The following is a 22,046-nucleotide window of genomic DNA, read 5'->3' on the forward strand; positions in this document are numbered from 1 at the left end:
GGACACGTGATGCTCTGTCTACATGTAGTCTGCAGGAAAAACAAACTATGGATATAACATTTTGTGGTTATTTGGGTACTTTTTCACCTTGAGTTAAATAAACAGTATATGTCAAATTGTTCAATCTATCCATATATTTTCTTGTGGCTAAATAAACTGCTGCCATATCAAAGTTTCAAAATTATTCCCTTTAAACGCGAACTTTTAATTCTAGTTTTTATTTTTGGTGCTTTAACTCTCAGTAAGAATATAACTTTTTTATATCAATTTTGTTTTAATATCCACTCTGTATATTTTGTTGGCTAAATAAACTGTTTTAATGTTAAAGTTTTAAAATCTTCCCTTTAAACGCAAACTTTAAATCCTTGTTTTTATTTTTGGTACTTTAACTTTCAGTAAGTATATTAAACACTATTCTATCGGTTATATGTATTTGCAGATAATACATTTTCTGTTATTGGTATATTAAAGAAAACGTATAAGTTTAAGATGGAATACCATACTATTATCGATGTTCAGGGATTATTAGAAGGCAAAACAATTAATGAAAAATTCTCTTAATATAAGGAATTCTCCAAACAGTTACAAAATGCGTCTGGGGATAAGGATAAAACATCTACTTGCCTTTTGTCAGAAATTAGAAAATCCTATATAATATGAATAAATATAGTTAAATTTGTTTATTCTACGAAAAACTCTAAATTATCAGGCCTACTTAAGGAGAAGAGCAGATTACCCTGAAATGAGGGAAATCTTAAACATCCGCGAATGACGCTAGGGCAGCCAAATAACACCCGTAACTACTTGGGGAATAACAGCTAAAAAATTCTCCTCAACTGCTTAACCCATTTAGTCTCTCCTAGAAGCCAAAATCATGAGGAAGGTCTTATGTTTGATGCTTGCCGTGTGGCCATGTCAACACGGTGGTGTAAAAACAGGATCTTTCTCACATCCAGATACAAAATGCTGAATGCTACACACTTCCTCAAGGCAATATGACAATGAAACAGCCTGGTACTTGAATTACAAATTATACGAGTCTTTACTTTTCCTGGGTTACTCCCGAACACTACTTGATAAAACACAGCTTGTGCGATGCATTCTTGAAGATATAATCAACAATATAGATACTGGTCGAGAGTTTGTAATGTTAAATGCGTGTCTGTTAGTCTGCAGTGAGTGATACACCACATCTTAAACCCAGCTACGAGGATATTCACCGCTATCATATATTTTCCCTTAACTGGAGGTGTGAGAACGTATCTAACTTGCTTAATGTGCGACATTTTGATAATTAGGACATAACCTGATAGCTACTGAACGGTCGCCTGATAGGACAGGATGTTGATAATTCGTAACACAGTGAAAGAAACGATGAAAAATGAATTTCTTACCAGTTTGTGCCACACATCTGACAACAAAACCACGTACACAGAGTCGAGGTGATTGTATCTAATCTGTGAAGGTCTACAATGACAAGTGTTGATACCATTATTCACCAGCCTTCAGTAGGTAGTAAGTTACTCCACTCTCGTGTCAAATGGGCCTCGTCTAAATAAACCCCAGCACTACTGATCCCAACCCAACCAAGACCACCTAGGACTTGATCTCCTTAGAATTGGGCCTAATTCATAGTGACTATGTTAGGTTAACTTGGGGCACAATAAGACTGGGCATTTTATGACTGGGGCCAAGTCGTCATGTCATACAATAGTGGAAGAGTTATTCAATGGAATCAATAGCGACAGTGTTATGCTAGTTTTATGAGAATGTTTTGTTCTGTGGTTTCTATAGTTTCCATTTTACTTCATTTAAAGAGTCAATAACACATCTTACTGGATGCTGGTGTTGCCTCTGTGTGTACTACTCAGGTATGTTCTGATTGGTATATTTTTGCCTATGTCGTCTCTCTTCCCCCATCCTCCGAATGACAGACCTGACACTTAACATCATAAAGAACTTGAACGCTTAGAAGCACAAACACACATACAGACGTAATATTATAACACAAACACTAACATACAGTAACAGATAACAATAGCATTACAGGTTAAGAGAAAAATGTGAGGTTAAAGGACTTAAGGAAAGAGTTTTGGATTACCTGTATAAAAACTCTTCCCGTACGATTATCAACAGCGTCTTGGCGTCCCTCTCCACCTAACTATGACAAGGGTATGTGAAACTACGTCAGATTTAAATTCACCTAATTTTTACCTGCATTGACGTTCTTGCATGGCGTCTAGGTCACTGTATAGGATCGAAGGCAAGAGCTAAGGTCATTTGTCATCCTCGTGTTATCGTTTTTTATATACCTGTCGTTTTACATGTGTGTGCGTTGGGAAGATCTCACACATACATACACACTCACTTACCCACACATACACACCCCCCCCCCACACACACACAGATATAAATATATACCTGGTGGGCGTGTGTGGGTGTGAGGGAGGCCAGTTAATATAAGAAGAGGCAGTGCTTGTTTGCCAGTGTACCTTACTACACCTACACTGCACTCTCTCAGTTTTCTAACCTACATCCGATGCACTTAAGTGTATCACCTCCACTGACACTTGAGTGATGCTTTACACTCACACTTGTCACCCTGTTTACATTAATATACACCCCCTACACCCCACACGTGGTATTTTTAGGTGTACTTATCGCCACCTATAACACACGCTTACACTTGAGGCAGCTACACTCTCTACACCCAAGATACTACACATAGAAGCATATATCATACATCTACATTATACACTTACACTCGCTAAAGACACACACATATATGCACTACACCCTATGCACTCACCCTACACCCAAGTCTATTACACCCACGTCATTTTCCTTAAGTCACCACTCTCCTACACCCAGGGAGTGACACCATCCTACACCCTTGCCTCATGGAAGTGTATTAGGAGGTAAGTGTATTTGTGTAGTTTAAGTGTACATACATACATACATACATACATACATGTGTGTGTTTTGAGTACATGTGCTTGGGTGTGTTTGTGTATGTCAGTCAGCCAGCCAGTCAGTCAGCCAGTCAGTCAGTCAGTCACTCATTCAAACTAAGAGCTATCACACACACACACACACACTCATAAATGTATTGAATCATAGCTATATTGATGACTTTTTTCGACAGTGTTACCACCTCAAGTGAATTTCTATCTTAGTTTATACAGGCGGATGATGTCAGGCTTTTCTGTGTTTGCCTGTCTCACACACACACACACACACACACACACACACACACTCTCTCTCTCTCTCTCTCTCTCTCACTCTCTCGTACCATAGTTTTGGTACCACAGCTGTCAGGGCATTGCCACTAACTCGGCAGATCTGGCACCCGTATTTGGCACCCTCATCCCCTCTACCCCTCTCTGAGAGAGAGAGAGAGAGAGAGAGAGAGAGTTGTTCACTATTGCCCTTCTATCATCTGTGTTTCATTTTCTCTTAATATTTCAGGGATCGCATTTTGCACTTGGCCAGCCCTGAAGTTCACTGGTCCTCCCTGAAGTCGTCGGACCTGAATTTAATACATCAACCCTGAAATTACTGAATTAGCCCTAAAATTAACGAGGTACCCCTAAAATTTACTTCATTATCCCTGAAATTAGTTACTCAACCCCTAAAATAGCTAATTAGCCCTTGAAATTAACTAATTATTTTGATACTAGCTAATTACCCCCATATAATATAATTAAAGACCCATGAAACTATTTAATTATCCCATGAAGCACAAACCGTAATGAACTCTTGAATCAAGCATAATAAATAATAAATCAAAATAAACAAATATAAAATTTTTACCCTTCGGACGTCGTCTAAATGTGACCTAAGAAGCTCTCAGGTCACTTAATTGGGCTCAGAGGTCACATCCAGCCAAGGTCAAGCAGCACACGTAAGGTCAAGATGCCATTAAGAGTATTGGCACTTGCACTGTTGGTGATAGGTGCCACTACTATCACCGTAGATGACAGGCAAGGTATGTCAGTGCCTGTTGGTATTTCAGAGAGAGAGAGAGAGAGAGAGAGAGATTCCGTTTCATATTGATATATCTCTCATCCTTTGAAATAGTCTTTTGACCAATTGTTTCACTCTTCTGATAACACCCCCACAACCCATGACCCCAAATTACCCTAACCTGACCTGAACTGCTGGTGACCTTCTACAGATGGCCTGACTCTCATCAAGGCAGCGAGGACCGGGGACCTGGAGGAGGTGAGGAGCCTGTTGGATATGGGTGTGTCTGTCAATTCTAGAGACGGTGCAGGTGGGTGTTAGTGTCTCTGTCTCTTTCTGATGTCTCTCTCCCTGTCTCTTCTTCATCTCTTTCTGGTGCCTGTCTCTCTGTCTACCTGTTTCACTTTCTCTTCGTATCTCTCCATTTTTCTCTCTTCTTCTGGCATCTTTACAATCTTCACCCATCATTCTCTTTCCATCTGTCTGTCTGTCTGTCTGTCTATATAGGAAAGAAGACATCAGAATATCTCTCTCTATGTTCTGTGTAGTACAATGTAGGTGTGATTACTGTAATAGGTGTTGTACAGTATAGAGGATATGTACAGTACACCACCCCAACACTGTACACCAAGACGTAATGTAACAGAGGATAAGTGTTAGCAGGACAGACGGCACTACAAGTAGGGGCGAGGCAAGGAAGTGTGGCCTTAGTTGAGGAACTTCTGGCGCGACAAGCTGACGTCAACGCCTCAGACAACTGGGGTAAGAATGGCTCTGAGTCATCTATCTTAATGACTTTATATTGATTTACCTGTTTAAATTACCTTTCCTTAATTAATTATATTTATCTCTCCATTTGACTTTCTTACTGGGTTAATTATCTTTATTTAGGGGTTTAAATAGACTTATTTAATGTAATCTATCTTTCTATGTTTGATTGTTGGTGTCTCTCAGGTAAGACGTCCTTACATGAGGCCGTCTGGTTCGGGCGGCAGGAGGTACTGGACGCTCTACTGGCCGGGGACGCTGACCTAGACGCGCCAGACGATGATGGTGAGTCACTGAGTCATAGAGTCAAACTAGTGCGTGCCCTGGGACCCTAATCAGCGACCTTTACGGCATGGGGCGAACGCTCTATCTACAAGTGATCCGCCAGGCCTATGAGAATGACTTTCACATTCCTTAAACTTTTTATTCTCAATTATTTAGTGATCATCTGTTTGTCCTTTTATTCGAAAAAAAAACAAACATATTTAATTACGATTTTCCTAATCCATTTTCTTTCCTCATTCGAAAATAAAGTTATGTTAGTATCACTTTATCTGGTCGTCGTCACACCTGAGCTGGGGTTGGTTTCTCTGACAGGTAAGGCAGCTCTTCACGAGGCTGCCTGGTTGGGTCGAGTGGGGGCAGTGAAGACTTTGCTGGCTAATCATGCTAATGTCTCTGCCGTCGACCACTACGGTATTCTGTCTGTTTGTGTTTTATAGTTACGCCTGTCTTGTTTTCTTTCTTTCTCTTTCTATTTTTCTCTAAACTCCTCCTCAGTGTCTATGCTTTATTTGTCCCTCTCTGTTTCCTATCTCATTTCTCCATCTCTCAAGCTGAATTTTCTCACTATCTCTGTCGACGTTTTTCTCTGTCTATCTGTCACCTTTGGCCACTTATTTCTCTCTCTTTTTATATATGTAGTTAACGTTCTGTTAAATATTTAAACCCAGGTGCTAATATGTTAAATTCTAGATTCCTAAATGTTAAATATCTAGTTCCAGGTACACAGGTGTTAAATATTAGTTCACCTTGACACTTTTTACACCATAGGTCAAACAGCTTTGCATTACGCCGCTGAGCTGCTCAATGCCAAGGTAGTGAAAATCTTACTAGCCAACCAAGCTGATGTTGAAGCCAAGGATAATGAAGGTACTGTAGGGATCACTCATTTGTTCCCTGTCAGTATGGACTTTTCTGAATAAATATTAAAGTCTAGCGTATTTATGATATTGCTACGAGAATAATAATGCTCGGTGATGACCCCTGACCTCTGACCCCTTGTGTGTACCTGTAGGGTTGACGGCGCTACACTATGCCTCCTGGTTCGGTCGTGAGGAAGTAGTGGCGATTCTGTTAGGACACGGGGCTGATCCTACGGCCAGGGACATACTAGGTACGTGTGTGTGTGTGTGTGTGTGTGTGTGTGTGTGTTTTGGTTAGGTTTGGTTAGATTCGAACAAACAAAGATTCAAGGGTAAATTTTTCCCTTTAATTGATGACCTTACGACACATCTTAGTTTAAGTTACGAAAAAAACCTTAAACAAACAATAAAAAATACCTTACAAAAAACAAACAAAACCAAAAAACAAAAAACCAAAACAAAAAACAAAAAACAAAACAAAAGATAAACCAAAAAACCAAAACAAACTCAAAACAAAAACACAATTACCTGTTTGTTGAGACGTCCAGTTGTTTTTTCTTCAGGTCAGACGCCTCTACACTACGCCGTGGAGCACAAGGAACTGGACGTGACTACCATACTGCTTAACTACGGCGTGGACGTAGATACTGTGGACAACAATGGTGAGAATTAGGTTTCTTGATTATTTGTCTTTCTCAAGTCATTGCGTTTTCGTCTCTGTCTGTCTGTCTGTCTGTGTCTATTGTCGTGTATCTCAGGGGCCCAAAGTGTGTGGGGCCCAAAGTGTGTGAGGCCCAAAATGTGTGAGGCCCAAAGTGTGTGAGGCCCAAAGTGTGTGAGGCCCAAAGTGTGTGAGGCCCAAAGTGTGTGGGGGCCCAAAGTGTGAGAGGCTCAAAGTGTGTAGGGCCCAAAGTGTGAGGGGCCCAAAGTATGTGGAGCCCAAAGTATGTGGGGCCCAAAGTGTGAGAGACCCAAAGTGTGAGGGGCCGAGAGTGTCATGGAACCAAAATATCATAAACCTAAAATATCAGAAGCCTAAAACATGGCCATCGTGAGAGAGGTAGAATTAGCATTAGACCAATTACATTATTTCACACACATTCCTCTTATTCACTGTCCCCCCTCGGCAGGCAACACAGTGCTACACTTGGCCACTCGGGGTAGAAATGTCACGATGATCGAAGCTCTCTTGTTCTTCTGCCCAGACTTGACCCTAATCAACTATCAACGTGAGTAATGAGGGTCAATTAGTGTTGTATTTTAGTAGTTAAATTTCTGTAATGATAATAATGTGTGCTCTGGGTAATGTCTTGATGATTATAATTATTGTTATTAGTGTTATTACCTTTATTACAGGTAAGACTCCGGTTGATTTGGCCAGGGAGAAGAGGATGAAGGCATTGGCTACACTGATGGAAGGTGAGGCAGGTGTTACAAGTCGACTTACATACTTTGAAGAGTTTTATAAGTGCATCTCTAATTACCTTTAAGTAAGTAGTAAAAGTGTAATAGTAAATCAACTTGGTCTTTGATTACGTACTGTAAATGGGTCTTATAGTACGTAATAAGGTCCCATAGTACGTAAATAGGTTCCAGAGTACGTAAATAGGTTCCAGAGTAGGTTCCAGAGTACGTAAATATGTTCCAGAGTACGTGCATAGGTCCCCAGAGTACATACATTGGTGTCAGAAAACGCACATGAGTCTCAGAATACTAACATGGGTTCCAAAACACGTACATGACTCACAGAATACGTACAGAGATCCAAAGATACATACATGGGATCCAGAGTACGATAATGTGTCCCTGAGTACGTAGTGTTATCACAGGTCAGAGAGGGACGCAGTGTGTGGTGGAGGGGAAGACCTGCCTGAAGGAGGGAGACACAGGTGTGGCTCCTCTTCGTCGCCTGACCTGCTATGGCGATACCTGGAGGCCGTCATCCCCCGCCTCACCTGGTCTAGGTATGAGACTTTCACCTAACCTATCAAAATTACCTAAAAAATTCCACCCCATTCCACCTGAACTACCAAATCACCTCAAATAACAATGAATTAATATTTAATCGTGTTGAGTTTTGATATATCATCGAGTAATTAACTGTATGTCACATTGTTATGACTCTCTGGCAGACTGTCATGTGTCAGGGCAGGTGTACCATCACGAGGCACGCTGGCATGATGGTTGTCACGAGAACAGGTGTGTACGAGGACAGGTTTGGAGGAACCCACAGGTGTCTGGCACATGTGAGTATATGTGACTGTGTTTCTTGTGTTGTAGAAAGACACATATGGTTTCTTACAGTTGTCTGTCTGTCTGTCTGTCTGTCTGTTCATTATAAATTTTTCGAGTAATTTATTTTGATAATTTTCATATATGCATCAAAAAATTAATGTAAACTAATGCATTTTGTGATTCTCTCTCTGTCTCTCTTTCTCTCTCTCCCTCTGTCTCTCTCTTTCTCCCTGTCTGTCTGTCTCTCTCGCAGGTTGCCAGCTGGAGGGGGAGGAACATGGTCACGGCACCACCTGGTCAGCTGGTTGTCGCCACCTGGGGTGTGAGAGAGGACAGGTCGTCCCCCTGGCAGTACTCACCACCTGTACGTCAGCCTTCTCACCTGTTGTTACTTCTTCAGGTTATATTGGATCTCCTGAAGAATAGACACCCTTGATTATTATTTTACCGGATGATTAAATACCCTAATTAAGCTTAACCTAACCTACCTTAACCAAACCAAACCCACCCTAACCTAACCTAACCTAACCTAACCTAACCTAACCTAACCTAACCTAACCCTAACCTAACCTAACCCTAACCTAATCTCCCGACTAGCATTAGGGTGTTTAATCATCAGGTAAAATAAGCTGTGGGTTGTCTAAGCTTCAGGTGATCTGTTATAGTTGATCTTATATAAGGTTTATTTAAGCTGTGAGTGAAATGTTTATATACCTATTGATGTATTTATTTCTATTATCTAAACTATACAAATTACTATGGTGTGTGCGTGTGTGTGCGTGTGTGTGTGTGTGTGTGTGTGTGTGTGTGGCAGATCCAATAAACATTATCAACACCGAGATAATAACGTGTGTATGTGTGTTGGTCAGGTTGTAGGGCGGTGGATGGCCAGGTGTATCCCGATGGACACACCTGGCCCGAAGGATGTCATCAACAGGTGTGTAGAGGAGGACTTGCCCAACCCACACACGTGCTTTCATCATGTAAGTATGTCTCTCTCTCTCTCTCTCTCTCATTAATAGCTATCTTCATGTCACCATCCTCACTCGAGCATTAATAGCCACAGCTAGTTGAATATAACACACTGTTCCCACCTTAATGTCAAGATATACTCACAGTAACATGTACACACTTATGAAAACATGCATACAGTGTTTTCTTGTTCTTCGTGTTCTTGTTCTTGTTGCTGTTCTTGTTCTTCTTCCCATCTCCCTATACCTCCACCCAAGCGTTCTAACACAGTGCCAAGGCTACCCTCTTAACGTGCTCACTTAGGCAGCTGTTCACCAATAGTCATACCCACTCTATACTAGTGCTGTGTTGGGTCTTTGGTTTTCCAGCACACGCAGAACCACATTCATTCTGTTTGTCTCTCTTTTAACATTCACACACAACCATATTGATATTCTCTCTGTCTCAGTCTCTTTATCTCTCTCTCCCTCTCTCTTTGTTTGTCTTTCTCGTTTCTTCTTTCTCTATTCTCTCAGGTCTACAAGCATAACTCCATCTCCTACACTTGTCTCACTCGAATTATCATGTCTCGTTTCTATGGCTGGCTATTTGAGAAGTGTAGACTAACCTTCATCTCTTCCTTTCTATATTTTTTTTGCTGTATATCTCTCCCCTATCTCTCCTCTCTCCCCCAATAGATTGAAACTATCTCTTCGTCCTTCACTCGATAGGCTGTAGTGTGAGAGACGAAGCATATAGTGAGGGTGAACGATGGACGATGGGCTGCCTACGTGTTGTCTGCGAGGCGGGGCAAGTTCGGCACTACGATTTACTACATGTTTGTGAGTACCGTTTGTCTGTGTCTGTTTGTGTCTGTCTGTCTGTCTATCTGTTTGTCTTTGTGCCTTCTCGTGTCTGTTTATTTGTCTGTCTGTTTGTCTCGTTGTTTAGTCTGTGTTTATCTTTTTTCTCTGTTTATTTTGCGTGTGTTTGTCATTTATTCTGTGTCTCAAGAAATTATCCACGAGGTGATGATGATGATGATGATGGTGATAATGACGGTAAAATAATGATAATGGTGTTAATTTCAGGTAAAGTTTTGTTTCTGATGGTGGTGTTAGCGGTGGCTGGGGTAGTGGTGTCCGTGGTTCTATCTATCGTCCTCTACCGTACCAGGAAGACCCTCACACTACGTCAGAACCTCGACAACAAACCTAAGATAATCTTCCCGATACTGAAGGACAAACTGAACAACAAGGTGACTGAATAAAGCGATCGAGGGCAGAATATGGCAGAGAATTCACCCTTTTCTGACTTCCACAAGAAGGAGAAAAGTCGTACTAGGCAGAATATGACAGAGTGACTACCATTCTCTGACACCTCTACCACCCTCCTACAGTAGAGCATATCAGTCAGTCATTTGATTAGATGACTGAGTAAGAGAACTTGATTTTGAAGAGCTATTAAAACTCATTCATGTATCACCAGAGGGTAAAATATGTGTGTTCAGTTGTTAAGTGTTTTTATGTATCTAATAATTTCATTCTTCTCCTATGGATGAAGATGATAATTCTTGTCTAAGTATTATTAACAGAATTATTGACCCTGATGACGAGATATCACTTATAAGGGGTTAATAAACGATATCTCCCTGATGTCAAGAAAATATAAAAAAATATCCCTGGCGAGATTTTGAGAAATAAACAAAAAACATGAAGTTATCGTTTCTTTTTATTTCCTGAGCGAGAACAAGATATTGCGTATACAAATAATAAAGACTATCTTCCCTGACAACAAGTACTAATGAGGTTAACCCTTGAAGATATCTTAAGAAATAAACAAGCTCTTCCTGTGCGAGATTGGATGGTGTGAGAGGCAGCAAGGTGTGGAGCTGTCTCTTATTCCCACCACGTTTCCAGGTCAAGGAACCAACTCATACTATCCCGCTGTTGCTTGGGAACTACTGATGTATCTTAATGTTTACGTGTCCAAGGTGTATTTACCTATGCACTTAAATCAGCTACACTCACTACATACACCCAGCTCTTAAGTGGTAGCTTCAGTTTTGCCATTAAGACATGAATTAATTACTCAGATTAGGCCAAATTATATTGTACTAATTATTTATCAATGAGGATTTTTAACCAAGCAACCATTCAAGCAAGCACGCAAGCAAGTAAGTAACCAAGCAACCAACCAAGTAACCAAACAACCAACCAAGTAACCAAGCAACTAACTAACTAGCTAAGTAACTAACTACATACTAGGAACACAAGTTATTTTATCCACCCGGTACTAGTAAGGTTAATTCTCTAATACGCAAAACAAAGAGCTCTGGGGCCCTTGTACTTGTGAAGGAGGCTTTTAAAGAGTCAGTTGAGTAGTTCGGCTTCCAGGGACACAGTACACCACCCAGTAGGACGCCAGTTAAGAACACGCCTCCCATACCCAGCACCTTATTAGTTGTTTTTTCATTATCTTTCTCTCGATGAGTTCGTATTTTTTATTTATTCATTCTTCTTGCGTCCTGTAAACCTTATTTTTTTATTCCTATCCTTGTACTCCATCTCCTCAGCATGTGTGTGTGTGTGTGTGCAGCCAACCAGCAATTCCCCTATACCACCACCACAACTACCACTACTATCACCACCACCATTAATACCACCACCTGAGCCCAAACCTTCAGACCCGCAGAAGGTACGACTTAAAACAGTATCTACAGCAATTGAACAAAACCAAGTGACACACCTCTACCCTTTCACCCTCCTTCCCTCCCTCCTTCACCCCCCTCCCATCCCTCCCTCCGCCCGCATGACAGCCACAGACTAGCATTGTATTGGATTACTAATGACAATAATCGACTGGGTTTAGCGTGTCGGCACAGAGCTTAATATGAGGGCATCAGGGCAGGAGGACCGTACATCTGTGGAGGTCGGAGACAGGTGTGGTGAGGCGGTGGTGTGTGGTCCTGGTGTGTGGCCCCTGGCTGAGAGAGAGAGAGTAACAACTAGCTCTGAAGGTCACATAACGCGTTGAAAATTAAACAGGGAAATTGACGTCATCAGAAAAAAAAACGCATACGACGCTGGTACACCCGAGCCCTGGGCCAGCCCCACTAGGGCCCCTGGGACGCTAGTGCACTAGGGCTCTGGGACAGCCTCACTAGGGCCCTGGGACAGCCTCACTAGGGCCCTGGGACGCTAGTGCACTAGGGCTCTGGGCCAGTCTCACCTGGGCCCTGGGACAGCCTCACTAGGGCCCTGGGACAGCTTCACAGGGTCATGGAACGCTGGTACACTAGAGGCAGTTGAGTGTCCACTTCCCGTGTGAGTGACCTTGACGATGTACTTCCTAGTGAGTGCTTATTGTAGGGCCTCCCCCACGCCCTGCTGCAGGACCTCCCCCACGCCCTGCTGTAATGCCTCCCCCACGCCCTGCTGCAGGACTTCCCTCACGCCCTGCTGTAATGCCCCCCACGCCCTGCTGCAGGACTTCCCCCACGCCCTGCTGTAATGTCTCCCCCACGCCCTGCTGCAGGACCTCCCCCATTCCTCCTCCTCCCTACTCACTCCTTAATTCACTCCCCACTCCCCCACTCACTCCTCCTCTCACTCCCTACTTACTCCTTAACTCACTCCCACTCACTCCTTAATTCACTCCCCACTCCCCCACTCACTCCCCACTCACACCTAAATCACTCTCAGGCTACACATATTTGTTTTGCTTGTTTGTCTTTTGTTATTGAGGCTGAGGCACTAGACCTCTTATTGGCGACGAAAACAAGTCACTGTTCTGTAGGTCAAATAAGGGACCCCATTTTGACCTTACCTTAAGTATTGTAATGTCACCATCTTCACTATTACTGTCACCAGGGTCGTGTCACCATCATCACTATCACTGTCACCAGGATCGTATCACCATCATCACTATCATGGTCACCATAATCACGTCATTATCCTTGCTCACCACAACACACCACCTCCCATACTCCCTGGGCGGCAGCCGTCACCACCCACACTATCCACGGAGTTCACAACAAGTACTTCCTACCTTCTGAAAACTGTTCCCTAAATTCCTTATTCATGTGTGTGTGTATGAGTGTGTGTGTGTGTATGAGTGTGTGTGTGTGTGTATGAGAGTGTGTGTGTGTATGAGTGTGTGTGTGTATGAGTGTGTGTGTGGGAAATGTTCAGAAGCGGCTTTCACGTTTATGGAGAGAGAGAGAGAGAGAGAGCTACAACAAGCACTAAACACTCAGCAGTAGTATCAGGAAGCTCTACGTGGATGACTCACATTCATGACTGATGGTTAGTGAGGGCGTCGTACAAGGCTGCTAGTAACCTCCCTGCGTCTCTCTGGGTTAGGTTAGGGTGTCACCAGAGCCCTATGACCCCAGTTAATATTTTAGTACTCAAAATGACTGACTAACTGCGCCTCCATGTTCTAATTGAGCATTTGTGTGGGATGGGGAAAAGTGGGAAGCCTCCGTCCACCTTTCATGCCAAAACTCACCTCCTCATATTTTTCCTCCTATCTGCTCTCTCCTTATCCTTCCCAGCGTTTCTTCTCCTCCTTCCTCACCTGCTAGTCGTCCTCTCTCAGCTCTCAATCCCTCACTCTTTCCTCCTCAGCAGTTAGGACACGGTGAGGTAGTTTGGACGTTGGTGGGAGGGGGCGAGAATGCGTGTTGACCCATCGATGGATTGAATGCTTATGAGCCAAAGTACGAGGTTACTATCGTGTCCCCTTCACACTGTTAATTCAGGTTCATATAGATTATTTTACAAGTTAATTCAGGTCATATAGATTATTTTACAGGTTAATTCAGGTTCATATAGATTATTTTACAGGTTAATTCAGGTCATATAGATTATTTTACAGGTTAATTCAGGTCATATAGATTATTTTACAGGTTAATTCAGGTCATATATATTATTTTACAGGTTAATTCAGGTTCATATAGATTATTTTACAGGTTAATTCAGGTCATATAGATTATTTTACAGGTTAATTCAGGGTCATATAGATTATTTTACAGGTTAATTCAGGTCTTATAGATTATTTTACAGGTTAATTCAGGTTCATATAGATTATTTTACAGGTTAATTCAGGTCATATAGATTATTTTACAGGTTAATTCAGGTTCATATAGATTATTTTACAGGTTAATTCAGGTTCATATAGATTATTTTACAGGTTAATTCAGGGTCATATAGATTATTTTACAGGTTAATTCAGGGTCATATAGAAAAGAACGCCGATATTTTAAAGACAGTTTATTCTCACTATACATTACAGTTCTTAGTAAAAAAAATAAACTCTGTCTCAATTTGATGTTGTAACACCACATATACTTAAATACTTTACATTCTATAGTAATACTTATAAACTACGTCACACTACACTCTCTCACGGTTAGTATCTCTCTTTACTTAATGCATTGTCTTGTGTTACTGCTACTTACATTATCTACAGAGAGAGAGAGAGAGAGAGAGAGAGATCAGGTGAGCCCAGCGTCCATCCACCTGTTTATAATTACCCTCACACACCTTCTACCCTCTCAGGTGTACCAAGACGGTGATACCTGCACAGTTATCAGCCTTTACACTCACTCTTGATGCACTCAAGAGATAAATGAGTACACTGTCGGCAACACTTCTCGATGGTGGAACAAACCTTGGGTGGAATAGCATCCAGTCAAGGTGGTGTAGTAACCTGCTAGCTGCTGAATGCTAATTACCAGGATATCCTCACCTGCCCAGCCAATCATGCCTAGGTAGAAAGATTGGATGAACGTAAAAAAAAAAAAATATTTATATTATTTACATTAATTTTTACGATGGGTGAGGTGTTGTAGGTAGGTAGGTAGGTAGGTATTTTTTGCCAGAGTGCCGGGTCATGGCTTCAACGCTGACGAATGCTTGGACGATATACCTTAGCAAGCGTTCCTAGAGCCTGGTTGAGCGATGCGTCAGAGGGGAGGGGGGGGACTACGGGTAGCTGACGATTCCTGACGTCATACTTTTCTTCATCTCTTTTCATCCAGCTGAAGGTATACTGATGACGTCATTCAGGTATGTTGGAGGTATTACGTGATGTAGTGGACGGGTCAGACACAGTTACTGGCTGGTCATGCGGGGTAATCCTCCTTCTGTTAAGCTATACACATTCCTCTATCCTGGGGTCAACACTTGGGGTCATTAGGTCTATTGAAACCGGGGCCTATTAAGGTTAGACTATGAGACTATGGGTTAGAATGTATGAGTTTGGGGCCCATTAGAACTGGGGCCCATCTGAACCACCACTATCGTACACTGTCTACGGTGGTTACTAATACGCCCTGTCTTCCCAGTGACGATATGTTTGCGTTCACAGTCTCAGATTGCCCTTAGATGAATCCTTATTTAACGATAACTTATATTGGTGAAATATTGACCATCATGCAGACGGTCATATTTCTGTTATAGTTCCAGGGAAGCGGTATGAGCCTTTTCCAATTTCTAGTTAAGGGAGGAAAATTAACTTACGGTGCTTTGAGAATCTATTTCATCATCTCAAGATCATCTGATGATTCATACAATACAACAGGTCCTCACTCACTGTTGTATCGTGTTTCCTGGCCTCCTCGAACCCCTGAGATAAACCTTTAATTGGTTCAGTTTAACGTACGGAACTTCTGGGAATGTGAGACGAGGTCGTCAAGTGTGAGGTTCATCTCCTAACACACGTCGAGTCGAGGCCCATCTGTTACGACCAGCTGCAGTGGGGCGAGTGTCGACACCTTGAAGCTTCCTGCCGTGATTGTCACCCATGAACTGCATGATAGTCTGGCCACACGGTGTCATACCGCCACCACACTACAGCTGCATGAGAGACTGGCCACGTGTACAAGTACACTCTAGGATGTGAGTAGACTCATTTCCAAGGAATTTAGGAGTTTGGGATGTGTGGTATGACAGATCCTACCGAGAACTTCTGATTGGTTCCATGTAGGTACTTAATCTCTTGGCAAGCGTCTCTCATTGGTTTCCTATCGATATGTAGCCTACTGGAGCTTCTGATTGGCTCCCTGTCGATACGTAGTCTCTTAGAAGACGTCTTTGATTGGTTAACTGTCGATACACAGTCTCCTGGCGCTTCTGATTGGTTCCTTGGCCTGAACGAGCAAATATGCCCAAATCCAGCGTTTCAAAATCCAATTCACAGCGCCTCAACTTGTCACTTGGAAAAATTGTAGAAAATATAACCATTAGAAAACACTACAACAATTATCGTCTGGAGAAGAAGGTGGACCGAGGTATCCAAGACTCTCCTCTTGCTCGTTACTCCAGTCTCTACTGTACCTGTGAATTCTTGTTGCTCCTGAAGGATGATCTGATGGCGCCATGGAAGAAGCCACATCCTCACTCACGGTCTTGATTTCCCATTGAACTCTTATCACTCCTGAAGGATAATCTGATGGCGTCCTGGTAGGAGGGAAGGGAGAGGTCCTCCTTGTCGTCGAGCGCTCCTTCCACATCCTTCGTGTTGTCTACCGTAAGGGTCGGCACCGTCAGGAAGTCCACCTTGATGACGTTCTTGTCGTCGGGGTGGTTGAGGACGGCCTGACAGCGGGATTGCCGGGGGGTTAGATGAAACTGGAGGTCGTAGGGCGGAGGCTTCACCACGGCAGCTTCGTAGGATGGAGGCTTCTCGTTGGCCAGGTCCCGAGTAACGACCTCCTCCTGTCCTCTCTGCTGCGTCTCACCCTCGCTCTCCTCCTCGTCCTCCTCCTGCAGAAGTAAAGGAAACAAAAGCAGGCTATTACTGTTGCTCGGTCGAGGCTGCCTGTCTCAAGCTGCGTCAACAGCTCTATGAATCCTAACCTTGACTGACTGACAGAGTGACTGATGAATTTATTGATTGGCTGACTTTTTTAACCATCCTATTTAACATTAAATCATCAAACAAGAGATAGCCCAGGAAAACCATTCATGCCTGTGAGCATTACTGTATAGTAATCCTGAGCGCCTGGCTCGTGTCTGCTGTCATGGATGGTCACTCAGCACACAGCCTATAACACGCCCGACTCTCTTTAAGCTTACATTGAGAACTGGATCCAAGGCTGCAGGAACAACATTGTTTATTTACTATTGCACTTGTGTGTTGCTTATGTCATGGCAATAAACTGAGAAGTTTAAATAATATGTTACGTAAGAATTCTGAAGTGACGAAGGACCCTGTAAATATCTAATACAAACAGTATCTTTCAAGGCAGTGACGTGTAGCAACAGGCAATGAAGTGTAGGTGCCGAATATGAGAGAGAGAGAGAGAGAGAGAGAGAGAGAGAGAGAGAGAGAGAGAGAGAGAGAGAGAGGGCTGCTGCGATAGATGATGTTACTCACGGAGGGATCATCCTCCTGCTGGGGCTGGGAGGAGTTGATGGAGGAGCACTCAAGCACGCCGCGGGTCTTCACGAAGCGGATGATGGCGTGAGCCCCGACCGTGAAAAGGATCGCCGAAAACCCTGACCCGAGTCCCCACCAGTAGAAGGAGTAGTAGATGATGACGAACCCGGCTACCCACGGGAAGAAGTCGCACGCTCTCATCAAAGAGGTCCGGAGGGCTTCCTGGAGAGCCTTGTGGTTCTGACAGTTACCGCAGCTGGTACGTATCCTCCCTGGCACCATCTGCGGTGGCACGAACACCACTATATACGGGTTGCCGCTGCTGCTGTCTGTTGTCTGTGTAGCTGTTTGTGTGGTTGTGTTTGTGGCTGTGCGGGTGGCTGTGTGTGTGGCAGTGAGGGTGGCTGTGGAGGGCATGGCTAAGGACACAGACGACTCACTGTTTTGGCCAAGTCTGCTGGGGTCTCTACTGACGGTGGAAGAGGTCAAGGAGGTCATGCTGCTGGAGGTGCAGGTACAGAGCGACCCACATTCACTAGAGGAGTCGTCGTGGTCGTCATAGTTGTAAGAGTCGTGATTATGGACGACACAGCCCTTAGGAGGTACACACGATGAGGACATGACTCAAGTGGTGATGGGTGATGGTGGTAGGTGGTGGTAGGTAGTGGTGGTGGTGGTGGTAGGTGGTAGTTTTTGTAGTTGTTGGAGCTAGAGTGGTGGTATTTGGATGTCACTATAGCTGATGAATAGTAGTAGTTGTGGTTATTGCTGTGGTGGTAGTTTAAGCTATAGTACATTAGTGGCAACTGGTTGTCACTGGGGCTGGAGGGTGGTAGTAGTAGTAGTAGTGGTAGTAGTGGTTGTGGTTGATGCTGCAGTTTACACGACACTGTTGATGACTGAGGAGGTGCCTGAATCCGTATGACAACCTGAAGAGGAGAAAGAAAAACAAAACAAAAACATTACTTCCATCTATCGTGAATACAGTGAGTTACGACCCACGATTGACGTAAAATAACTACACCAAAATTCTCTCTCGTTCTCTGCTAATTACGATCAAAATAAATCCACAAAAGAGTAAGATTTAAAATAATATAAGGACTTTTGGCTTTGATTTGTCAGAGGAATGGATAAGATGCAGTTTGATCTAACACAGACAACGGGGGAGAAGTCATACGCGGCTTCTAATGTTTTCTGTAGTTTCCCCTTCATATATTATTACAGAAAACGATAAAGGATATTGAGAAAGAAAACGGTACTTATCATTACTTAGGATAGCGTTCAAGTATATACACAAGAAGTAGTGGGTGATAATAGATTATTTTTTGTGATGTGAAACTATTGCATACACAAACATACATACACAAAGTCTCACACACACACACACTCACACACACGTGAAGGCTGTCAAGAGTGGTCAGTCACCTGCTCCTATTGATAGCCATACCTGAAACCTGTTCCCCATGTCAGATTATTACCTGGTACTCTATTATCCAGGTCACCCTACTACTACTGCAATACATTCCTATACATACCACACACATACCACCACGCACGATACGATTCTACATTAAGTACTTTCTACAGATTTCTACATACGTTATAATTACTGTACACACACACACACATATACACACACACACACACACACCACCAAGGGAGTACAGAACACAAGACTTGCTAGTGATTATGTTAAGTAGTACCACAGAACACTACTTAAACACACAATACAACTCTACTTAAACACTTTATCGAGCTAACCAAAACCTAACCTAACGCTAACTTAATCTAACGCTAACCTAACCTAACCTAACCTAACCTAACCTAACCTAACCTAACCTAACCTAACCATCCTTACCTGCTCTAAATACCTGGTTCATCTCCTCATTACCTGACATAAAAATAAACTTCCAGGGATAAAACTTTAGTACGACAGTGAGAGAAAGTTCTAAGTTGTACGGTATGTTCTTCTCAGTGAGTATATGTTATAAAGGTAAGTATTGAATGTTCTGCAGAAGTACACTGTGTTCACTTTTTATAGCAATGTTCATTATCACAACACTCTTCACCATTACAATTCAGTGTTCATTATCATAACACCGTGATCACAATCATAACACTGTGTTCACCATCATAACACCGTGTTCACAATCATGACACTGTGTTCACCATCATAACACCGTGTTCACCATCATAACACTATATCACCATCATAACACCGTGTTTACAATCATGACACTGTGTTCACCATCATAACACCGTGTTCACAATCATGACACTGTGTTCACCATCATAACACCGTGTTCACAATCATAACACTGTGTTCACCATCATAACACCGTGTTCACAATCATGACACTGTGTTCACCATCATAACACCGTGTTCACCATCATAACATTATATCACCATCATAACACCGTGTTCACCATCATAACACTATATCACTATTATAACACCGTTCACCATCACACCGCCAGGGTCACCATTACAACCATAACGCGAATCACAATTTCCTCAGTGTCTACGTCACCCCTTCGTCGTCGCCACAACAGCAGTGAGTAACGTGGGAGACACTACACACTCACAGCTGCGTCAGGAGGAGGAGTTAGATAAGGAGGAGGGAGAGGAAGAGATGGGGAAGGAGTAGGAGTAGTAGTAGGAGGAGGAGGAAGAGATCGAGGAGTAGTAGTAGGAGGAGGAGGAGTTAGATAAGGAGGAGGGAGAGGAAGAGATGGGGAAGGAGTAGGAGTAGTAGTAGGAGGAGGAGGAAGAGATCGAGGAGTAGTAGTAGGAGGAGGAGGAGTTAGGAGAGCCCTCAACTAGCGTCGTCCGGTCTGGTCACTCACATGAAGCACACTGTTAGGTGGGAGGTCCCGTGGTCATCTGCCAGCATGGACGACGAGCTACCCACAATATATACAGCGACCTCCTCCCTCCCTCTCTCTCTCCCTCCCACTCCCTTCCCCTCCCTCTCCCTCCCACTCCCTTTCCTCATGCCCACTCATACCCATATATCTACCCCCATTCTGAAGTCTAATTCCACAAATAATTGACTAATATTTTTTTTTATAGTAAAGAATTCGTCGTCAAAGAGAAATAATGATTGGGCTATGATGTGACCAATGAGGAAACGTTATTTTGAGAGCTAAAGGCGTTTTGATTGGTGGATGATGAGGGGAGAGAAAGAGGATTGTTGGTGTGTGTGTGTGTGTGTGTGTGTGTGTGTGTGTGTGTGTGTGTGTGTGTGTGTGTGTGTGTGTGTGTGTGTGTGTGTAGTTCATTCAGTATATGAGACAGGAGATGAGTATAACTGCTGATAGTGATAGGGATAATAGTGGTAGTGATAGTGATTGTGGTAGTAGTGATGATGATGATGGTGGCATACACACACATACACACACACTTGTTCACAGTCATGGACAATAGTTGTCTTTAAACCACAACAAGAGCAATGTACACACACACAAGTTGGGTCACTTGGGACACCCAAGCCAGAGCTGAGGACCATCTACAACGCCTTTATTCTCCCCAAACTAACGTATGCGTCACCAGCCTGGTCGTCTTCTCTCAACTCCACCCAACAACGTCGGCTAGAGAAGGTACAGAAAAGGGCCTGTAGAATCATGCTTGGCGCAGACTACTTCGGCTACAACAACGCTCTCTCCACCCTGGAAATACCATCCCTCAGTGACCTCCACCACCAAGCACTAGCAAGGTTTGGCAGTGGACTACTGCACCATCCTCGTCATCGCCACCTCCTGCCACCGGCAGTCCCCCGCCCACCTCGCGCAGTCCGCCACTACAACAAAATTAAGCCCATAAGAGCCCGCACTGATAGATATAAGAACAGCACCATCCCATCTATTGTTAAAATAATAAACAACTCCTGATTTATGTACTGTACAGCCCTGTAAATGTATTGAATGCATATCATTATGTCTAATTCAAATGTAAGTTTGTATATTTTCAGCCACCGGCTGGAACTCTATTAATAAACCGTTTATTATTATAATTATTATTATTATTATTATTATTATTATTACAAGTTTATATACATCTACTGTACGATATACAGTCAACATATAGGCTTTATAAAGAATGACTCAAGCACATTTCTACACACTTAACACAAGAATATAAGATAACAAACAAACAACAACAACAACAACAACAACAAACAACAAAGTCTCAAAGAACACCTGACTTGAGAACAAATACCAAACCTTGAAATGCAGATGAAGAACAAAGTATATAATACACACTACACAAGGCACATGTTGTAACTACACTCACACACATGACCAAATACACAAAACACATTGGTGACATTTAACAGATAACACCTAAGATAACAGTATCTAGGAGATATGATAACGTGATATATTATACGCCTTGTGAGAGAAGCGCATCCAGTTTTGTTGTCGACGAGGTGTGGTACTATACAGGTAGAGTCAGGTGGGTTAAAAACAATACCCGTACCTGTTTTTTGTTTTTTATCCATTTAATGTGAATAATGATTTTAATGATAGTGAAAATGTACAGGTACCATTACTACTACTACTTACTACTACTACTACTACTTACTACTACTA

At 42.8% G+C, this 22,046-nt stretch overlaps 2 protein-coding genes across 10 annotated transcripts; one reads left to right on the top strand and one right to left on the bottom strand.

The window, feature by feature from the left end:
* The first annotated feature begins 2,457 nt into the window (after positions 1–2,457).
* On the top strand, positions 2,458–10,782 carry LOC121864773 (putative ankyrin repeat protein RF_0381). Of its 4 annotated transcripts, none has more exons than XM_042363939.1 (18): positions 2,458–2,918; positions 3,469–3,583; positions 3,844–3,988; positions 4,178–4,276; positions 4,630–4,728; positions 4,921–5,019; positions 5,332–5,430; positions 5,788–5,886; positions 6,032–6,130; positions 6,443–6,541; positions 7,010–7,108; positions 7,236–7,298; positions 7,709–7,843; positions 8,012–8,125; positions 8,368–8,478; positions 8,984–9,097; positions 9,797–9,907; positions 10,157–10,782. In XM_042363939.1, the coding sequence occupies exons 3-18, from the start codon at positions 3,916–3,918 to the stop codon at positions 10,333–10,335; spliced, it is 1,692 nt and encodes a 563-aa protein (XP_042219873.1). In that variant the 5' UTR covers positions 2,458–2,918; positions 3,469–3,583; positions 3,844–3,915; the 3' UTR covers positions 10,336–10,782. The 4 variants fall into 4 exon arrangements, with proteins under 4 accessions (XP_042219873.1, XP_042219875.1, XP_042219874.1 ...); XM_042363941.1 differs by having other exon boundaries at positions 3,847–3,988; XM_042363940.1 differs by having other exon boundaries at positions 3,469–3,988.
* A 3,542-nt stretch (positions 10,783–14,324) lies between these two features.
* On the bottom strand, positions 14,325–21,760 carry LOC121864774. 6 transcript variants are annotated; one of them, XM_042363947.1, is made up of 3 exons: positions 21,678–21,760; positions 17,451–18,382; positions 14,325–16,837 (listed from the first exon to the last, which is right to left on the bottom strand). In XM_042363947.1, the coding sequence occupies exons 2-3, from the start codon at positions 18,072–18,074 to the stop codon at positions 16,469–16,471; spliced, it is 993 nt and encodes a 330-aa protein (XP_042219881.1). In that variant the 5' UTR covers positions 18,075–18,382; positions 21,678–21,760; the 3' UTR covers positions 14,325–16,468. The 6 variants fall into 6 exon arrangements, with proteins under 6 accessions (XP_042219881.1, XP_042219879.1, XP_042219878.1 ...); XM_042363945.1 differs by lacking the exon at positions 21,678–21,760 and adding an exon at positions 20,301–20,392; XM_042363944.1 differs by lacking the exon at positions 21,678–21,760 and adding an exon at positions 19,918–20,121.
* Between the last annotated feature and the right edge of the window lie 286 nt (positions 21,761–22,046).

This window comes from Homarus americanus, unplaced genomic scaffold (assembly GCF_018991925.1).
Source record: "Homarus americanus isolate GMGI-L3 unplaced genomic scaffold, GMGI_Hamer_2.0 scaffold5637, whole genome shotgun sequence".
NCBI classification, from domain to species: domain Eukaryota; kingdom Metazoa; phylum Arthropoda; class Malacostraca; order Decapoda; family Nephropidae; genus Homarus; species Homarus americanus.